Source organism: Channa argus, chromosome 15 (assembly GCF_033026475.1).
Source record: "Channa argus isolate prfri chromosome 15, Channa argus male v1.0, whole genome shotgun sequence".
NCBI lineage: Eukaryota > Metazoa > Chordata > Actinopteri > Anabantiformes > Channidae > Channa > Channa argus.
In genome coordinates this window covers 356632-370000 of record NC_090211.1, presented here as the reverse complement: position 1 = coordinate 370000, position 13369 = coordinate 356632, and the positions used below count along the sequence as shown (strand labels likewise).

The 13369-nt window shown below is 38.3% G+C and overlaps 1 protein-coding gene across 2 annotated transcripts in view; it reads right to left on the bottom strand.

Annotated features, from left to right (window-relative positions):
* Positions 1 to 3227: 3227 nt before the first annotated feature.
* The window catches only part of trpm4a (transient receptor potential cation channel, subfamily M, member 4a), a 48737-nt gene continuing 38595 nt past the window's right edge, over positions 3228 to 13369 (bottom strand). For both annotated transcript variants that reach the window (XM_067477276.1, XM_067477277.1), the window contains exons 23-28: positions 11015 to 11180; positions 10716 to 10897; positions 9105 to 9237; positions 7860 to 7932; positions 7421 to 7514; positions 3228 to 5763 (exon numbers count right to left, since the gene is read on the bottom strand). In XM_067477276.1, coding sequence (XP_067333377.1) covers positions 5741 to 5763; positions 7421 to 7514; positions 7860 to 7932; positions 9105 to 9237; positions 10716 to 10897; positions 11015 to 11180 — 671 coding nt within the window. In that variant the 3' untranslated portion in view covers positions 3228 to 5740. The remainder of the gene's footprint in view (positions 5764 to 7420; positions 7515 to 7859; positions 7933 to 9104; positions 9238 to 10715; positions 10898 to 11014; positions 11181 to 13369) is intronic.

Below are 13369 nucleotides of genomic sequence, written 5' to 3'. Positions count from 1 at the left end.
AGGACGTCCCGGTTGAATGATAAAGCTACTGAGCTACTAAGCATTGTTAGAGATAAATGTGAAACATCATGAACAACTAAGCAAAAGCAGAATGCAGTAATTCAATTATTACGTGAGTAGCCAAGCTACATCATAAGTATTAGAACCTATCACAGCTTAGATTTTTATGTCTGGTCAGAAGGGCACAAGGATCAGGAGAAATTAAAGGCTTGCACCTACATCTAAACTTGTTGTAGTCTGATGCAGTCCTTAGGTAAAAGAAACAAGTATTCTACATGATGGCACAGCCAACAAATCTTATCCCAGCACATTTGACATAGAGAAGACTTAACCCTGTATTAAACTTAGATTTTAGATCATCACCTGTATCAATCACTATTAGAAGCTTTAAATGCACATAATCTTTGCACAGGCTAAGAACAGGCTTAACATGATGTTTCTAATGGTGGCAGCTAGAAACAGCTGAGCTGGAAAGAGCAAAGGACAGAATAGGAGAGGAGATCACATCGAGATGAAGACTGCAAAGTGGCTGAAAGTGGAGATGAGCTCGGACATGCCAAAGACATTTCTTCTCTCTTAGTTTGGCTCAGCTTGAGGCAGTTGTGGACACTTGAGAAATAGGACTTCTTAACTAATGCATGTTTGGGTCAAAAGAAAAAAATGAATTAATGTTATTTAAGGTGTTGGACAGGGTGTTGTGAGGTGAAGAGATGACAGCAAGTGCACTGCATCTGTCCATTCATCAACCAGATTTGCCATTCCCTAGCAGGATACATTTTCCTCCCTGAATTGGATCCAGTGTCACATCCAACCCAAGCTCTTTCCATGTAAGGACGATCTAAAGTGGGAAATCACTTTCAATGCTACAGTTACCTTAAGTAAGTGTGTGTGTGTGCAGAAGGAGGAGCTGGGTCATGAATCCAAAGACTTAAATTATTGCTGGTTTAAAATTTACATAAGATTTGTTTGTATCTGTATTTCTCCAACTTGACAAATATGTTGTGGACAAATTAGTTGGTACTTTTGCGCCATGACCACCACCAATATTCTCTGAACTTAACAAAATCAGAAATAAAAGAAATCAAAATTTCAGGTTGCTTTTGAGTTTTGATTCAAAAGTGGATTTTATATAATAAAATTAAAAAATGGCCTGGGCAGATTTGTGGGTAACCTTGGAAAATATTAGGGTCATTTAGATAATTTAAATGGAGGAAAGTAGTCACTCTGTAGTTTAGTATCCTAAGCAACTTGATTTCCCTGTGCAAATGTTATTGAGAAGTTTAAGGTGCATTGGATTGTAAGCAAACCTCCTTGGACATGGGCCCAGATTGAATAGGAGGACAGTGAGAATGGTGACAAAGATGAACCATGGGGACGCCAAGTCACAAAGCTTCAGAGAAAGTGTCTTTATTAAGGGACCCAAAACACAAAAATCAAGAATCTCAAGTAAACATTGGACTATTCTGATGTGGTATTCTATGAGTCCTTATCTGAATCCTATGAAGCAGTTTGCTGAAGACGAATGGGTCAGATGACCTGTTAGCAGGTGCAGAAGTCTTACCGAGAGCTACAGAAATCATTTGTTTGCAGCGTTTGCCTCTAAAAGTTGTGCGAGAAAAATTATTATACTAAATTATTATACTAAATAAAAAAAACATTGATGTTAAGGGCTCCAGCATTTTTCCAGGTCATTTGTTTTATTATTTGAAATTATTCTGTCAAAAGCAAAGTCAATTTTTTTTTCTTTAATTATTTTCATTAAAGGGACATTTTCTACTCCACAGTGATTTTGGGGCTTTTTCTCAATAAATCTATATAGCATTGAAATGTATTATGCAAAGCCCTTTCACGTTATATAAAGTTTAATTAAAGAGAACAAATTGTGACTTTTAGGCTCTAAGTTAAGATAGAAAGTTTATAAAATCCTGACATTCAGATGTTACTCCATATGTGTTAAAGCAGCACTACATGAAAAAAAGCAACTTCATCAATTTGACAACACAGGTGCACCATTAAGAAACGTGCTGGTAAAAGCCATAACACAACCAAATGATGAAATGATGAAGTTGCTTTTTTAATTTGCTTGTGTTTTGCTTATTTGCATGTGTTTTCTCAAATTGCAGTGCTTTGAGCTCTCAGGGCCGCCATATTTTAGGAAAAATCTGGAAAAACTATCTGAACTATCCCTAGGAACTGTGAATTTGTCATTTGACCACTTGGGTCTTGGAATATCTCAATAACTTAGGTTAACTATGATTTAATGTGCTTCAAACAGTCATGATCCCCTCAGAAGTAATTGTAACATTGACAACTTTGATGTTACTAACTTTTCATCTGACTCCATCATTAAGTGAAATTTTAATTTGTCATTCGCTGATTCTTGCTTCTTGCATGCAAACCTAATGACGCCAACAGCTTTTGGCTCTACTTTGTGTTTAATACTAATTAGCAAATGTCAGCATGTTAACATATTCGCGTAACTATGTGAATGAGATAAACACGTGAATAAGAACTGGAAGGTTAGTGGTTTTCCAAAGTTACTAGCCATTCAGCATTTACAATTGCCACATCGTTGTTATTACAAAATTAAAGGATAAAAATGTAACTTAAACTAGATTGACCATTTTAAATGTAGTTGACTGATGTACAAAGCCAAATCAAAACTATATAAACTGTATAACACTACAGGCCATATTTACAACAGTTGGTGCAGTACATGATTTTCTTAGCTGGATAATAAACCAGCCATTCTGTGCAGGTAGTGCTGATGGGACTTGTCACTTTGCAAATAGTCTTTTATTTTTAAATGTGTTTTGAAAAAACTACAATAAAGTAATATTAGAGTTGTCCATCAAGCAACATACTACAGAAGAACATTTATTGCACAACAAGGTTAACCCTGAAGCAGATGAGCTACAGCAGGACACACCAGGTGCTATTCCTGTCAGCTAACGGGAAACTGAGGCTACTATTAGAGAAATGCCTGGTGTGATGAGTCTCAATTTTGGATACAACATTGGAGTCGGAATTATCGATAAATAGAATGAAAACATGGATCCATCCTGCCTTTATCAATTAAGGCTTGAGCATTGTTTAAATGCCAAAGCCTATCTGAGTTTTGTTGCGGAACATCTCCATCCCTTTGTGACCACAGTGTCGCATCTTCTGATGGCTACTTCTAGCATGATAACCCACCATGTTACAAAGCTAAAATCATCGCAAACTGGTTTCTTGAAATTCACAATTTTAATGTACTCAAATGGCCTCCACAGTCACCAGATCTTAATCCAATAAACAACTTTTGAGATGTGGTGGAAACTGAGATTTGCATTATGGATGTGCAGCAGAAAAATCTGCTGTTTAATGCTGTCATGTCAATATATGACAGTATATATGACATATGACCATAAGTCTCTATGGAATGTTTCCAGCAATTTGTTGAATCTATACCATAAAGAATTAGGGCAGTTCTGAAGGCAAAAGAGGGTCCTACCTGATACTAACAAGGTGTACCTAATAAAGGGGCCAGTGAGTGTATAAACAACATTCAGAAAGACTTTCACGTTAACATGTTAAAAGAAGTGATGTAATACAGTAATAAACATGGCCCTGTCACAGTTTTATAAGTGTTACAGCAAACTTACAATGTGAAAATAAAAATTTGCAGATTCAACATTTGATATGTTGTCTTTGCACTATTTACATTCAAATGTTTTGTAAATCAATGCATCCTCTTTTACAAATTCTATACATTTTATTGTATTTTAATTTTAGCTGAATTTTACACAGCCTTATAACTTTATGGGAACAAAAAAAATAGACACAAGACAAAAATCTTTATGCTAAGAAAATGGAATTGAGGACATTTTCAAAAGGAAGAATGAGCCCATGCATCTGCTGACTTAAACGGGGACTTCACCAATTTTCAACTTGCTTTCTATAGCTTTAGTTTATGGTGTAAATGTACATTAATGCTTTTAAAAGTTCTTCTGACTTATATTTGTCTGCTTTTAGCTGAAGGACTCCTCCAGATGACATCACCTGGAGGAGTTTTTAACCTTTAGGAGTTAAGATGAGGTCATCTGGAGAAACTCTGGAAAAGCAGGTTGACCATAATTACAAACTCCACAGTCCGAGCGAGATGACATAATCTGAACTGAAGGTTTCTACAAGTTTTGACATCTGTAGTCATTGAAGTATTTTAAAATACGGAAGTCAAAGAGAAGTTTAATGGCATTTATTTACATGTACTGACAAAACTAGAACTGAAAAAAGCGAATTCAAAATCAACGACCGTGTCCTTTAAAGATGAGACACAGTGCTTGAAGGAAGGATTTTCATGGTGCATAGAACAAAATGGTTTTCTCTGTGTCCAAATCCTCTATTAACACTTTGTTTTACAGTAGTTTAAATAAATCTAAATTCTGTGCAGTCTGTCTTGAAACATAAATACAGTATGTGTAAGTAGCTTTTGGCTTGTCCCTTTAGAGGTCACCACAGTGGAACGTGTTCAGCACATTCATTTTGCATGAGTTTTAACGCCAGTTGCCCTTTCTGCCACAACCCCCCCCATTTTTGTCAGGACTCAGGACCGGCAGCAAGGTAGTCCTTGATGGCTGGGCGGGGGCGGGGCCTGCCCAGGATCAAATCCCACCCCTGGAGGAGTGGGATTCGATCCAGGGCCTTCTGCATTCCAACCCTGCTCTACCCATTGAGCCACCAGGTCCCCATATGTAAGTACAGATTGATTTACAAAAAAGAAAGATACATAAGCCAACTCCCCAACATGACATTACATCCCCAAACAAAGAACAGATGTTTTAGCATACAGCATATCCAATGATGGCAGTTTTCCAAGAAATCCCCCCCAATCAGAGCTTCACAATGTTTTTTTAATAGAGTGTAGTTTTGTGTAAAGGCCCATTATCATCCTCAGCAATTCTTCCAACAAGGAACTGGCTGCCTTTTTGCTGTGACTACCATAAAGCTGAAGATGATCTGATCTGTAACTATGTATCCCTCCGGTTGTCGACGTTAGTTTCCCAAGTTTTAGTCAAGTTGATAGTTTGTTTAGCCTGTGTTCAGCTTTCACTGCCTGCTATTTGCCTTTTCTTGTACCCTCCTGTTAGGAGCGCAATCATTGAATTTTCACCAATAAGTTTACCAAGAGTTTTGTTTAGTCAATCCGTCTCGCTTGGGTCCACCATTGCAATTATCGTGATAACCAGCCCTTGTTTAGTTGCATATTTTGTCTTATGTTTATTTACTATCTACTACCTTTCGCTCAGTTTTAATTTATCCACATACATGAGGTAATATCTGAAACACAAAGGCTTTGCTGAACTAAATTGACATTCACACTAGTCTAATGTATATTAAACACTCAATGAGTTTGTGAAAATTTAACCCTAAAAATTCACCATAAACTTGGAATTTAAAACCTAAAATCCTGGAGGGACTGATTAAACATTCAGTCATTCCTCAAAACAGAGCTAAAGAAAAGTCATTTTTTCTGCTAAATGTTGGACTACTTTACCCGCTGCTTTCTGTATCTGCTTGCTTCCAAACACCTGCTGCAAATGGGGGTAAAAAAAAAACAAACTAATTTGCAATCTGGAAACCAAATTCAAAACATTGGAGCCACAAGAGGCTACAAAGTTCTAAGGTATTAGTTAACTGGCATTTTAACAAATCACACTGATTACATCTGGTATTTAAAGCAAGTGTGAGATCCTGGAGATCAGGGTATCAGCTCAGTGAAATCTAGAACAGAAGGAAAAAAAATTATTATGAATCTGCTATAGAAAATGTAATTCTATGGCAGTAGAGAACACAGATATATATATATATTACAACCATAATTCAAAAAAAGTTGGGATGATGTATCAATCATAAATATAAACAGAATGCAATGATTTGCAAATGTCATCAATCCATATTTTATTCACAGGGCGACTGTGGCGCAGGAAGGTAGAGCCGTTGTCCACCATCTCGCAGTTGTTGGTTCAATCCTCGGCTCCTCCGGTCACATGTTGAAGTGTCCTTGAGCAACACACTGAACCCCAACTTAGTTGCTCCCGGTGAGTGTTTGTCAGCTGCATAGCAGCTCCCCCATCAGTGTATGAGTGTGTGTGTGTGTGAATGGGTGAATAAGAAGCAGTGTAAAGCGCTTTGAGTGCCAATAGGTAAGTGCAGACCATTTACCAATAGGTCATAAAAAACATCACATGTTGAAACTGAGAAATTCATAGATGAGATTCATAGATTCATTGATGGCAGCAAATCTCAAGAAAGTATGAACAGGGTAATGTTTACCATTGTGTAAAATCCCCTCTTCCTTTAACAACTGCCTGTAAATGCCTGGGAAGTGAGGAGTTGATGTCCCATTCTTGTCTGAGGCATGATTCTCAAAATGCTCAAAAGTCCTGGGTCTTCGTTGCAGGATTTTTCATTTTATGATGCGTCAAATGTTATCTATTGGTGAAAGGTCTCGACTGCAGGCAGGCCATTTCAGCACCAGCTCCTGCAAAGCCATGCTGGTTTGATGGATGCAGTTTGTGATTTAGTATCGTCTTTCCAAAATATGAAATGGATGGATGGAAGCATATGCTGCTCTAAAACCTCTATGTACTTTTCAGCATTAATGGTGCCTTTCCAGATGTGTAAACTGCCCATGCCATATGCAATGCACCCGTATACCACCAGAGATGCAGGCTTTTGAACTGTCCACTGATAACAAGCTGGATGGTCCCTCTCCTCTTTAGTCCGCAGGACACAGTGTCCATGGTTTCTAAAAAGAATTTCAAATTTTGATTCATCTGACCATGGAGCAGTTTTCCATTTTTCCTCAGACCATTTTAAATGAGCTTTTGCCCAGAGAACATGGCAGTGTTTCTGTATCATGTGGCTTCTTCTTCACATGATACAGCTTTAATTTACATTTGTGTATTGCACAGGGAACTGTGTTCACAGACATTGATTTCTGGAAGTGTTCCCTCAGCCAATGTAGTAATGTCCAGTAGAGAATCCTGTCTGTTTTTAACTTTCCAGCCTTGTTGTCTTTCTTCCAGCTTTGACATGTTTTGCTCCCTTCAAATTCAAAATGAGCTAATATATTCCATGAAATGGAAAAATGTCTCTTTCAACCTCTGATATTTTGTTTGTGTTACATTGTGAAGAAAATATGGCTTGATGAGATTTGCAAATCATTGTATTCTGTTTTATTTACGTTTTGCACATCATCCCAACTTTTATTTTTAAATTTGGGTTTTATTATGCAACAATTGTCTATAACATATTATCATTTTTAGCCTGTGTGCAGCCAGTGGGATGCTCATGTTGCTTGTCCCAGTTAACTACTGACGACCAAAAACTAAACACAATTTTGCTTTAAGAGGTATCAGATGTCTAGTGGCCCTACCTCTGAGGTGCGGAGGGGGGCGGTTGGCCTTTATCAGATTACTCTGAGACAGAGCTTCTGTCATCCAGCTGAGGGCGCTGCAACAGTAATCCATCTGAGAGGGAGAGAGAGATAGACAGAGTGCTGAGTGGCAGAGCTGACAGCTGCAAAGAAACCAGACACATCATATATACACACTCTTCACACACTGTGCAGCGTATTTTGTGTGACACATATACAGTAAAATGTATACACTCACACACACAGCGATTCACAAAATGTTACACAGCAAATGTTTCCTTGTAAAACAAAGTTGCTCTTAAATGGAAAGTAGAATTTTAAAATTCACATTTGAGATATTTTTGGCATAAAAAAATAGAGAATTATGGATCTTGAGCTGTAATGGCTGGTACAGATCAGGCTCACAAAGTCTTGTAATGTGCAATGACATGTTGTTAACCTCTGCCTCCAGCTGCTGCAGCCTTCGGGTGTGGTCTCGAATCTCTGTCATCTGCTTCAGCACAGTGTCCACCCTGCAGAAACACACCAACACACATGGTCCAGCTGTAAAAACTCAGGTAGAATGCTAGTCAAGTCCAATCCTGTTCAGTGATAGTAATAATAATAATAATAATAATAATAATAATAATAATAATAATAAGCTAGGGAGAGTTGAAAATACATCTTTACAGGGATAATCTGTCTGCAAATGCTAGAAAAAGTCTTGTGACAAAATATATAAAACCACCTTAAATGTACCTAATGTTATTCAATTCAAATTAATTAAAAAAAGTCTATCTATGTATATTTATAGCAAGTTATTTCAGCCTCAGATTTGGTCAGTTCCCCTTGAAAGTTGTACAGCAGGGACCTCCACCCTGCCACTCTAGCAGGGCATGGCACCTCTGGCTCCACGCCTGCAGATAAGTTGGTAGCTTCAGATTATCAGTTTATTTTTATATATTATAAAAATATATATATTTAGTATATATTTTCTTGTGACCAACAGTCAGTATTTTCTCTGATAAAGTTCTGTCTTGACTGTTGACTAATACTGGATTGTGTTCCTGAGCTGACCCACAGTTGTGAGATTTTCTTTTAGCTAGTGAAAGTGAGGGATCCCAGAAAGTTCCAGATCTTCTCCTCCACAAACATAATCCACTTCAGTTAAATACTAAACTTTTTGCCTTTTTTCTTAGTTTTCTATTAAATCACTGTGTAGCTTCCAGGTGAACTTCACGCTCATTTGCATAAATGTGTCTTTGGTTGCTCTGCAGGTCTCTTGCACATGGCCTGGACTTCCACAATGCCTTGATTAACTAGCATAAAGGGTAAATTAGGTCAAAACTTTCACCACATCTTCACAGTATAGGTGGCTAATTACAAGCAGTGGCAGATCTTTGGACCTTGATATCAACTTTGGACCTTTTATCTGGAACATGCACTAGTGAGGGAATAACACACCTGGAGCAGCTAACTGCCCCAGTATTTCTGAGGCCCTAAAACTGGGCTCTATGAAGAAAGAGGGTTGTAAGTCCTACATGGTTTATACAAAATTTGACCAAACCCTTAAAATAGAGCTGACAGGATACACCTTACTTATCCACAAATGCAAACATCTAATAATTTTATGCCAGTGTACTCGACAGCAGATAACCACAAATCAGTTTGTGGCATTCTAATAGCAATAACAGAGGGAGCTTACTTGGTTGATGTCCGCTTAAGCTGTGCTGAGTCAGTCTCCCTCTGTCTCTTACTCTGAGCCGAAAGGAAGATTTCTTTTTGGATAGCTTCCCAGGTGTTAAGTTGGCTGGCCATTTTTTCATTTAGATCCAAAACTGAGAACAAAGAAGATTAAGAAAGGGACATTATTATTAGGATAATATCTGCCTATGTCTGGGAAAATTGTGAACAAGTAGGAGAACAGGGGCCTGCACCACAAAGGAACTAAGGTTCTCTTAGAATTACATTGGGAACTGGATCTGTGAAGCATGGACATTAATTGATTGGTAAATGTTAATTAGATACAACCTCACAAGAACTATGACCGTGGTAACATTGGATCAGATTACTCTGATTACTCTCACATACAAAAAAAGGTTGTAGACAAGCATTAGAAATATGGCTCTAATATTACAGAAATGTTCTGATCATAGCAAATAAATACAGCTGGATTATTATAATGAAGTGTTATTCAGTTTTGTCTTGTGAGGATTGTGTGACATACATAGAATTTAAAAAAATGTTTGACTGTTTCTGCGGCCAGAACAGGAGGGCAGAGAGGAATAGTTACTTCTAAAACCAGTTATGGTTATTGCTATTAATGGTTAATATTTAACAGAATGTGAATTGTTTTTTAAATTAAAGACCAATTATCAACACAGTCTCATTATTCTCAGCTGCAGTGATGAAATAAGTGTTAAAGATTCCAATTCTGACAGAATAATCTTTTATAATAAACTGAATAAAGCCTTAAGCATCATCATGCACTTATTTAGTGATAAACTCTACATTTGTTATTTTAGAAACTGATTTTAAAATGAAGTGACCATTTATAAGCCTGAAACAAACTATTTTACTTACCTAAAATTTTTTCTTTGCTCTTTATTACTTTAGTTATTATAATTATTGCACATTATTACAATTACTTCTGTTCCTGTCAATATCCTGTATGAATGAAGTTATATTGGTGATCTGATTGGTCAGTGGTTTTGATCTGATCTTCTGAACTTAACCTTCATAAGGCCTCATCCCAATGCCTTAATGATGAAACCACACCAGTGTGTGCTACAGGTCAAAGGCTGACAAATACCACTTCAACAAACATTTAATCTCCACAGGACCCATCTATCTGAGACATCCGCTACTGTGGTCATCACTGTTAGTGATTCAGTCTGCAGTTTTTTCTTTTCACTGGTCTGTTTTGGGTGAGGATAGACGTGTATGGGTGTATTCACCTAACGTGGGTTTGACCTGTGTGACTGTGAAGTCTTTACAGAATAAAAGACTCTTGATAAATCTAAACATTGGCAGGTCCAACATCAAACCATAACTCTGATAAATATGTGACTTGCAACAAAGAATGCCAGGAAACTTCTATGACCAGTATAAATGACTAATTTTTCCAGCACCCCCTACACACAAGTTTATGTCTGAGTAGGCAAACTAAATGTCCCACCACTTTTGTTGTTGACAACAGGAGCTGTGGTGTTTCTTACTACTACTACATATAATGCATCCCATGCTGATGTCTTTGCCTTTTACTTTTGTTTTTCATCCTGCTGGCACTCCTTTCCTGACGCTCTACTTTTCTCACCGAAGTGTTTGCCCTTGGCAGAAGGGATGTGGCGAATGTATCTCTTTATGAAAAGGTGGAGGTGTGAGATGATGATGAAGGGCGGTGCGAGGCAGGGCCTTGAGTGATACTCCACAATCAGGTTGTAACGCTGGAACTTCCAGTAGATGTCACTGTTCTCCTGTACTTTGGAGAAGGTGTGGCTGTAGGCAGTAAAGTGAAGTCTCATTATGCTGCTTTACATCAAACGGTGCAATGTCATCTGTTTGAGATGTTATTAATGAGCAGAATAGTAGTGTTAATTGTAAATGCCTGTGTACCTGAACATAGCAATGAGTAGGTTTACTAGGACGATGTTGGTAAACAGCAGGTAGGTGGCAAGTAGGATGACAACCAGCCAGTTGACGCTGGTGTTCACACAGGGCTCAACCCCTGCATCAATTTCTGTGAAGTTATTTGTACAGTGGCCTTCTTCCAGCTTATCAGCTAGAAGAATGATAAGAGAAGAGGCAAAAAAAATAAATAATAATAATAATAATAATAATGAATAAAAATGTAGACATACAGTTCACATATCCAAGCACATTAAGAGTAACATCCATTTTAACAATTAATGGCAACATTAGCAGGAGAGATCCTCTGCACAGAGTAAACTTAAATCTTATGTGATCCAATGCAGCTGTATTCGCTATAAAAGAATTTCTACATATTCCTGATATTCTGTTTATTCAGTGCTGTGTTCATAGTGCAGCTACTATGAACGGAATAGTTGCAGTTCAAAAGGTTTAAACCACCTGCAAATCAGAACAGGGGAAACCCCAATAATGTTCACAAGTGACTTTTTAATCCTTGTACACATCTGTTGTAGTTCCATGTGAGTATTCCATTTATTTGGATGGTAAGAGTTCTTCAAATGAAAAGTTCATGGTGATGCATCCATTCGGCCCAGATGAGTCAGCGACATCAGGTTTAAGAAATGAGTAGAGCCAATTAATTATTATTTTTAGTCTCGATATACTTAATGAATTACTGAGAATAATATAAAATATAGAAAATGACTAGGCTTTTCCTAGAAGGTAGAATTTATTGTTTCATATGATGTACATTTTACATAACTCTGCATTTTATTATATTTATTTTATGCAGAAAATATTTTTATGATGCAAATTACTACATAATTTGCACAGGCTCATCTTCAGAAAATGTTTTGATTTGGTATGTCTTGAGACACTTAAGCAAATCGTAATTAAAGTAATTGCTGCAAATGAAAAACAAATGAAGAAACATTTGACAACTAATTAGGTTAATTTTAACAGGTCAGTAACATGACTGGGTATAAAAGGAACATTTCAGAGAGGCAGACACTCTCTAATGTAATGCAACTGCAAGGGGGCACAAGCCAGTGTCTTTTTGTGCCAGTACCAAGTCTGGATAAATGCAGAGGGTTGTGTCAGGAAGGGCATCTGATGTAAAACGCATGCCAAATTAGACATGCGAATCGTAACAATGACTTCCATACCGGATCGTTCGGGGCCCGGGTTAACAACGACCACCACCAGTGCTGTTGACCTACAGGGTACTGTTGGTCAAAGAGGAAGGAGGAGAAGAGGAAGGTGTGTTCGTAGACAGAGAGAGAAGAGGAAAGCTAAGAATGTAGGACTGACAGTAGGGACTTTGAATGTTGGTACTATGACAGGGAAGGGTAGGGAGTTGATCGACATGATGCAGAGAAGGAAGGTGGACATACTGTGTGTCCAGGAGACCAGGTGGAAAGGTAGCAAGGCTAGAAGCTTAGGAGCAGGGTTCAAGTTGTTGGAGTAGGAGTTATCCTGAAAGAGGAGTTTGTGAGGAATGTTTTAGAGGTGAAAAGAGCATCAGACAGGTTTATGAGTCTGAAGCTGGAAATTGAAGGGGTGATGTTCAATGTTGTGAGTGGTTATGCCCCACAGGTAGGATGTCAGTCAGAAGAGAAGGAGAAATTCTGGAGTGAGTTAGATGAAGTGATGCAGAGCATCCTCAGAGGTGAGAGAGTGGTGATTGGGGCAGATTTCAATAGACATGTAGGTGAAGGGAACAGAGGTGATGAGAATGTGATGGGCAGGTTTGGTCTTCAGGACAGGAACACAGAAGGACAGATGGTGGTAGACTTTACAAAGAGGATGGAAATGGCTGTAGTAAACACTTGCTTCCAGAAGAGGCAGGAACATAGATTAACATATAAGAGCAGAGGTAGAAGCACTCAGGTGGATGACATCTTGTGCAGACGCTGTAATCTGAAAGAGACCAGTGACTGTAAAGTATTGGTAGGGGAGAGTGTATCCAGACAACACAGGATGGTGGTGTGTTAAATGACTCTGGTAGTGAGGAAGATGAAGAGGACAAAGGCAGAGCAGAGGACGAAGTGGTGGAAGTTGAAAAAAGAAGAATGTCGTGTAGTTTTCAGGGAGGAGCTGAGACAGACTCTGGGTGGTTTGGAGGTGCTTCCAGATGACTGGACTACTACAGCTAATTTGATCAGGGAGACAGGTAGGAGGGTACTCGGTGTGTCACCTGGAAAGAGGAAAGTGGACAAGGAGACTTGGTGGAACGAAGAAGTTCAAGGGTGTATACAGGGAAAAAGGTTAGCTAAGAAGAAGTGGGACACAGAGGACTGAAGAGAGTAGACAGGAGTACAG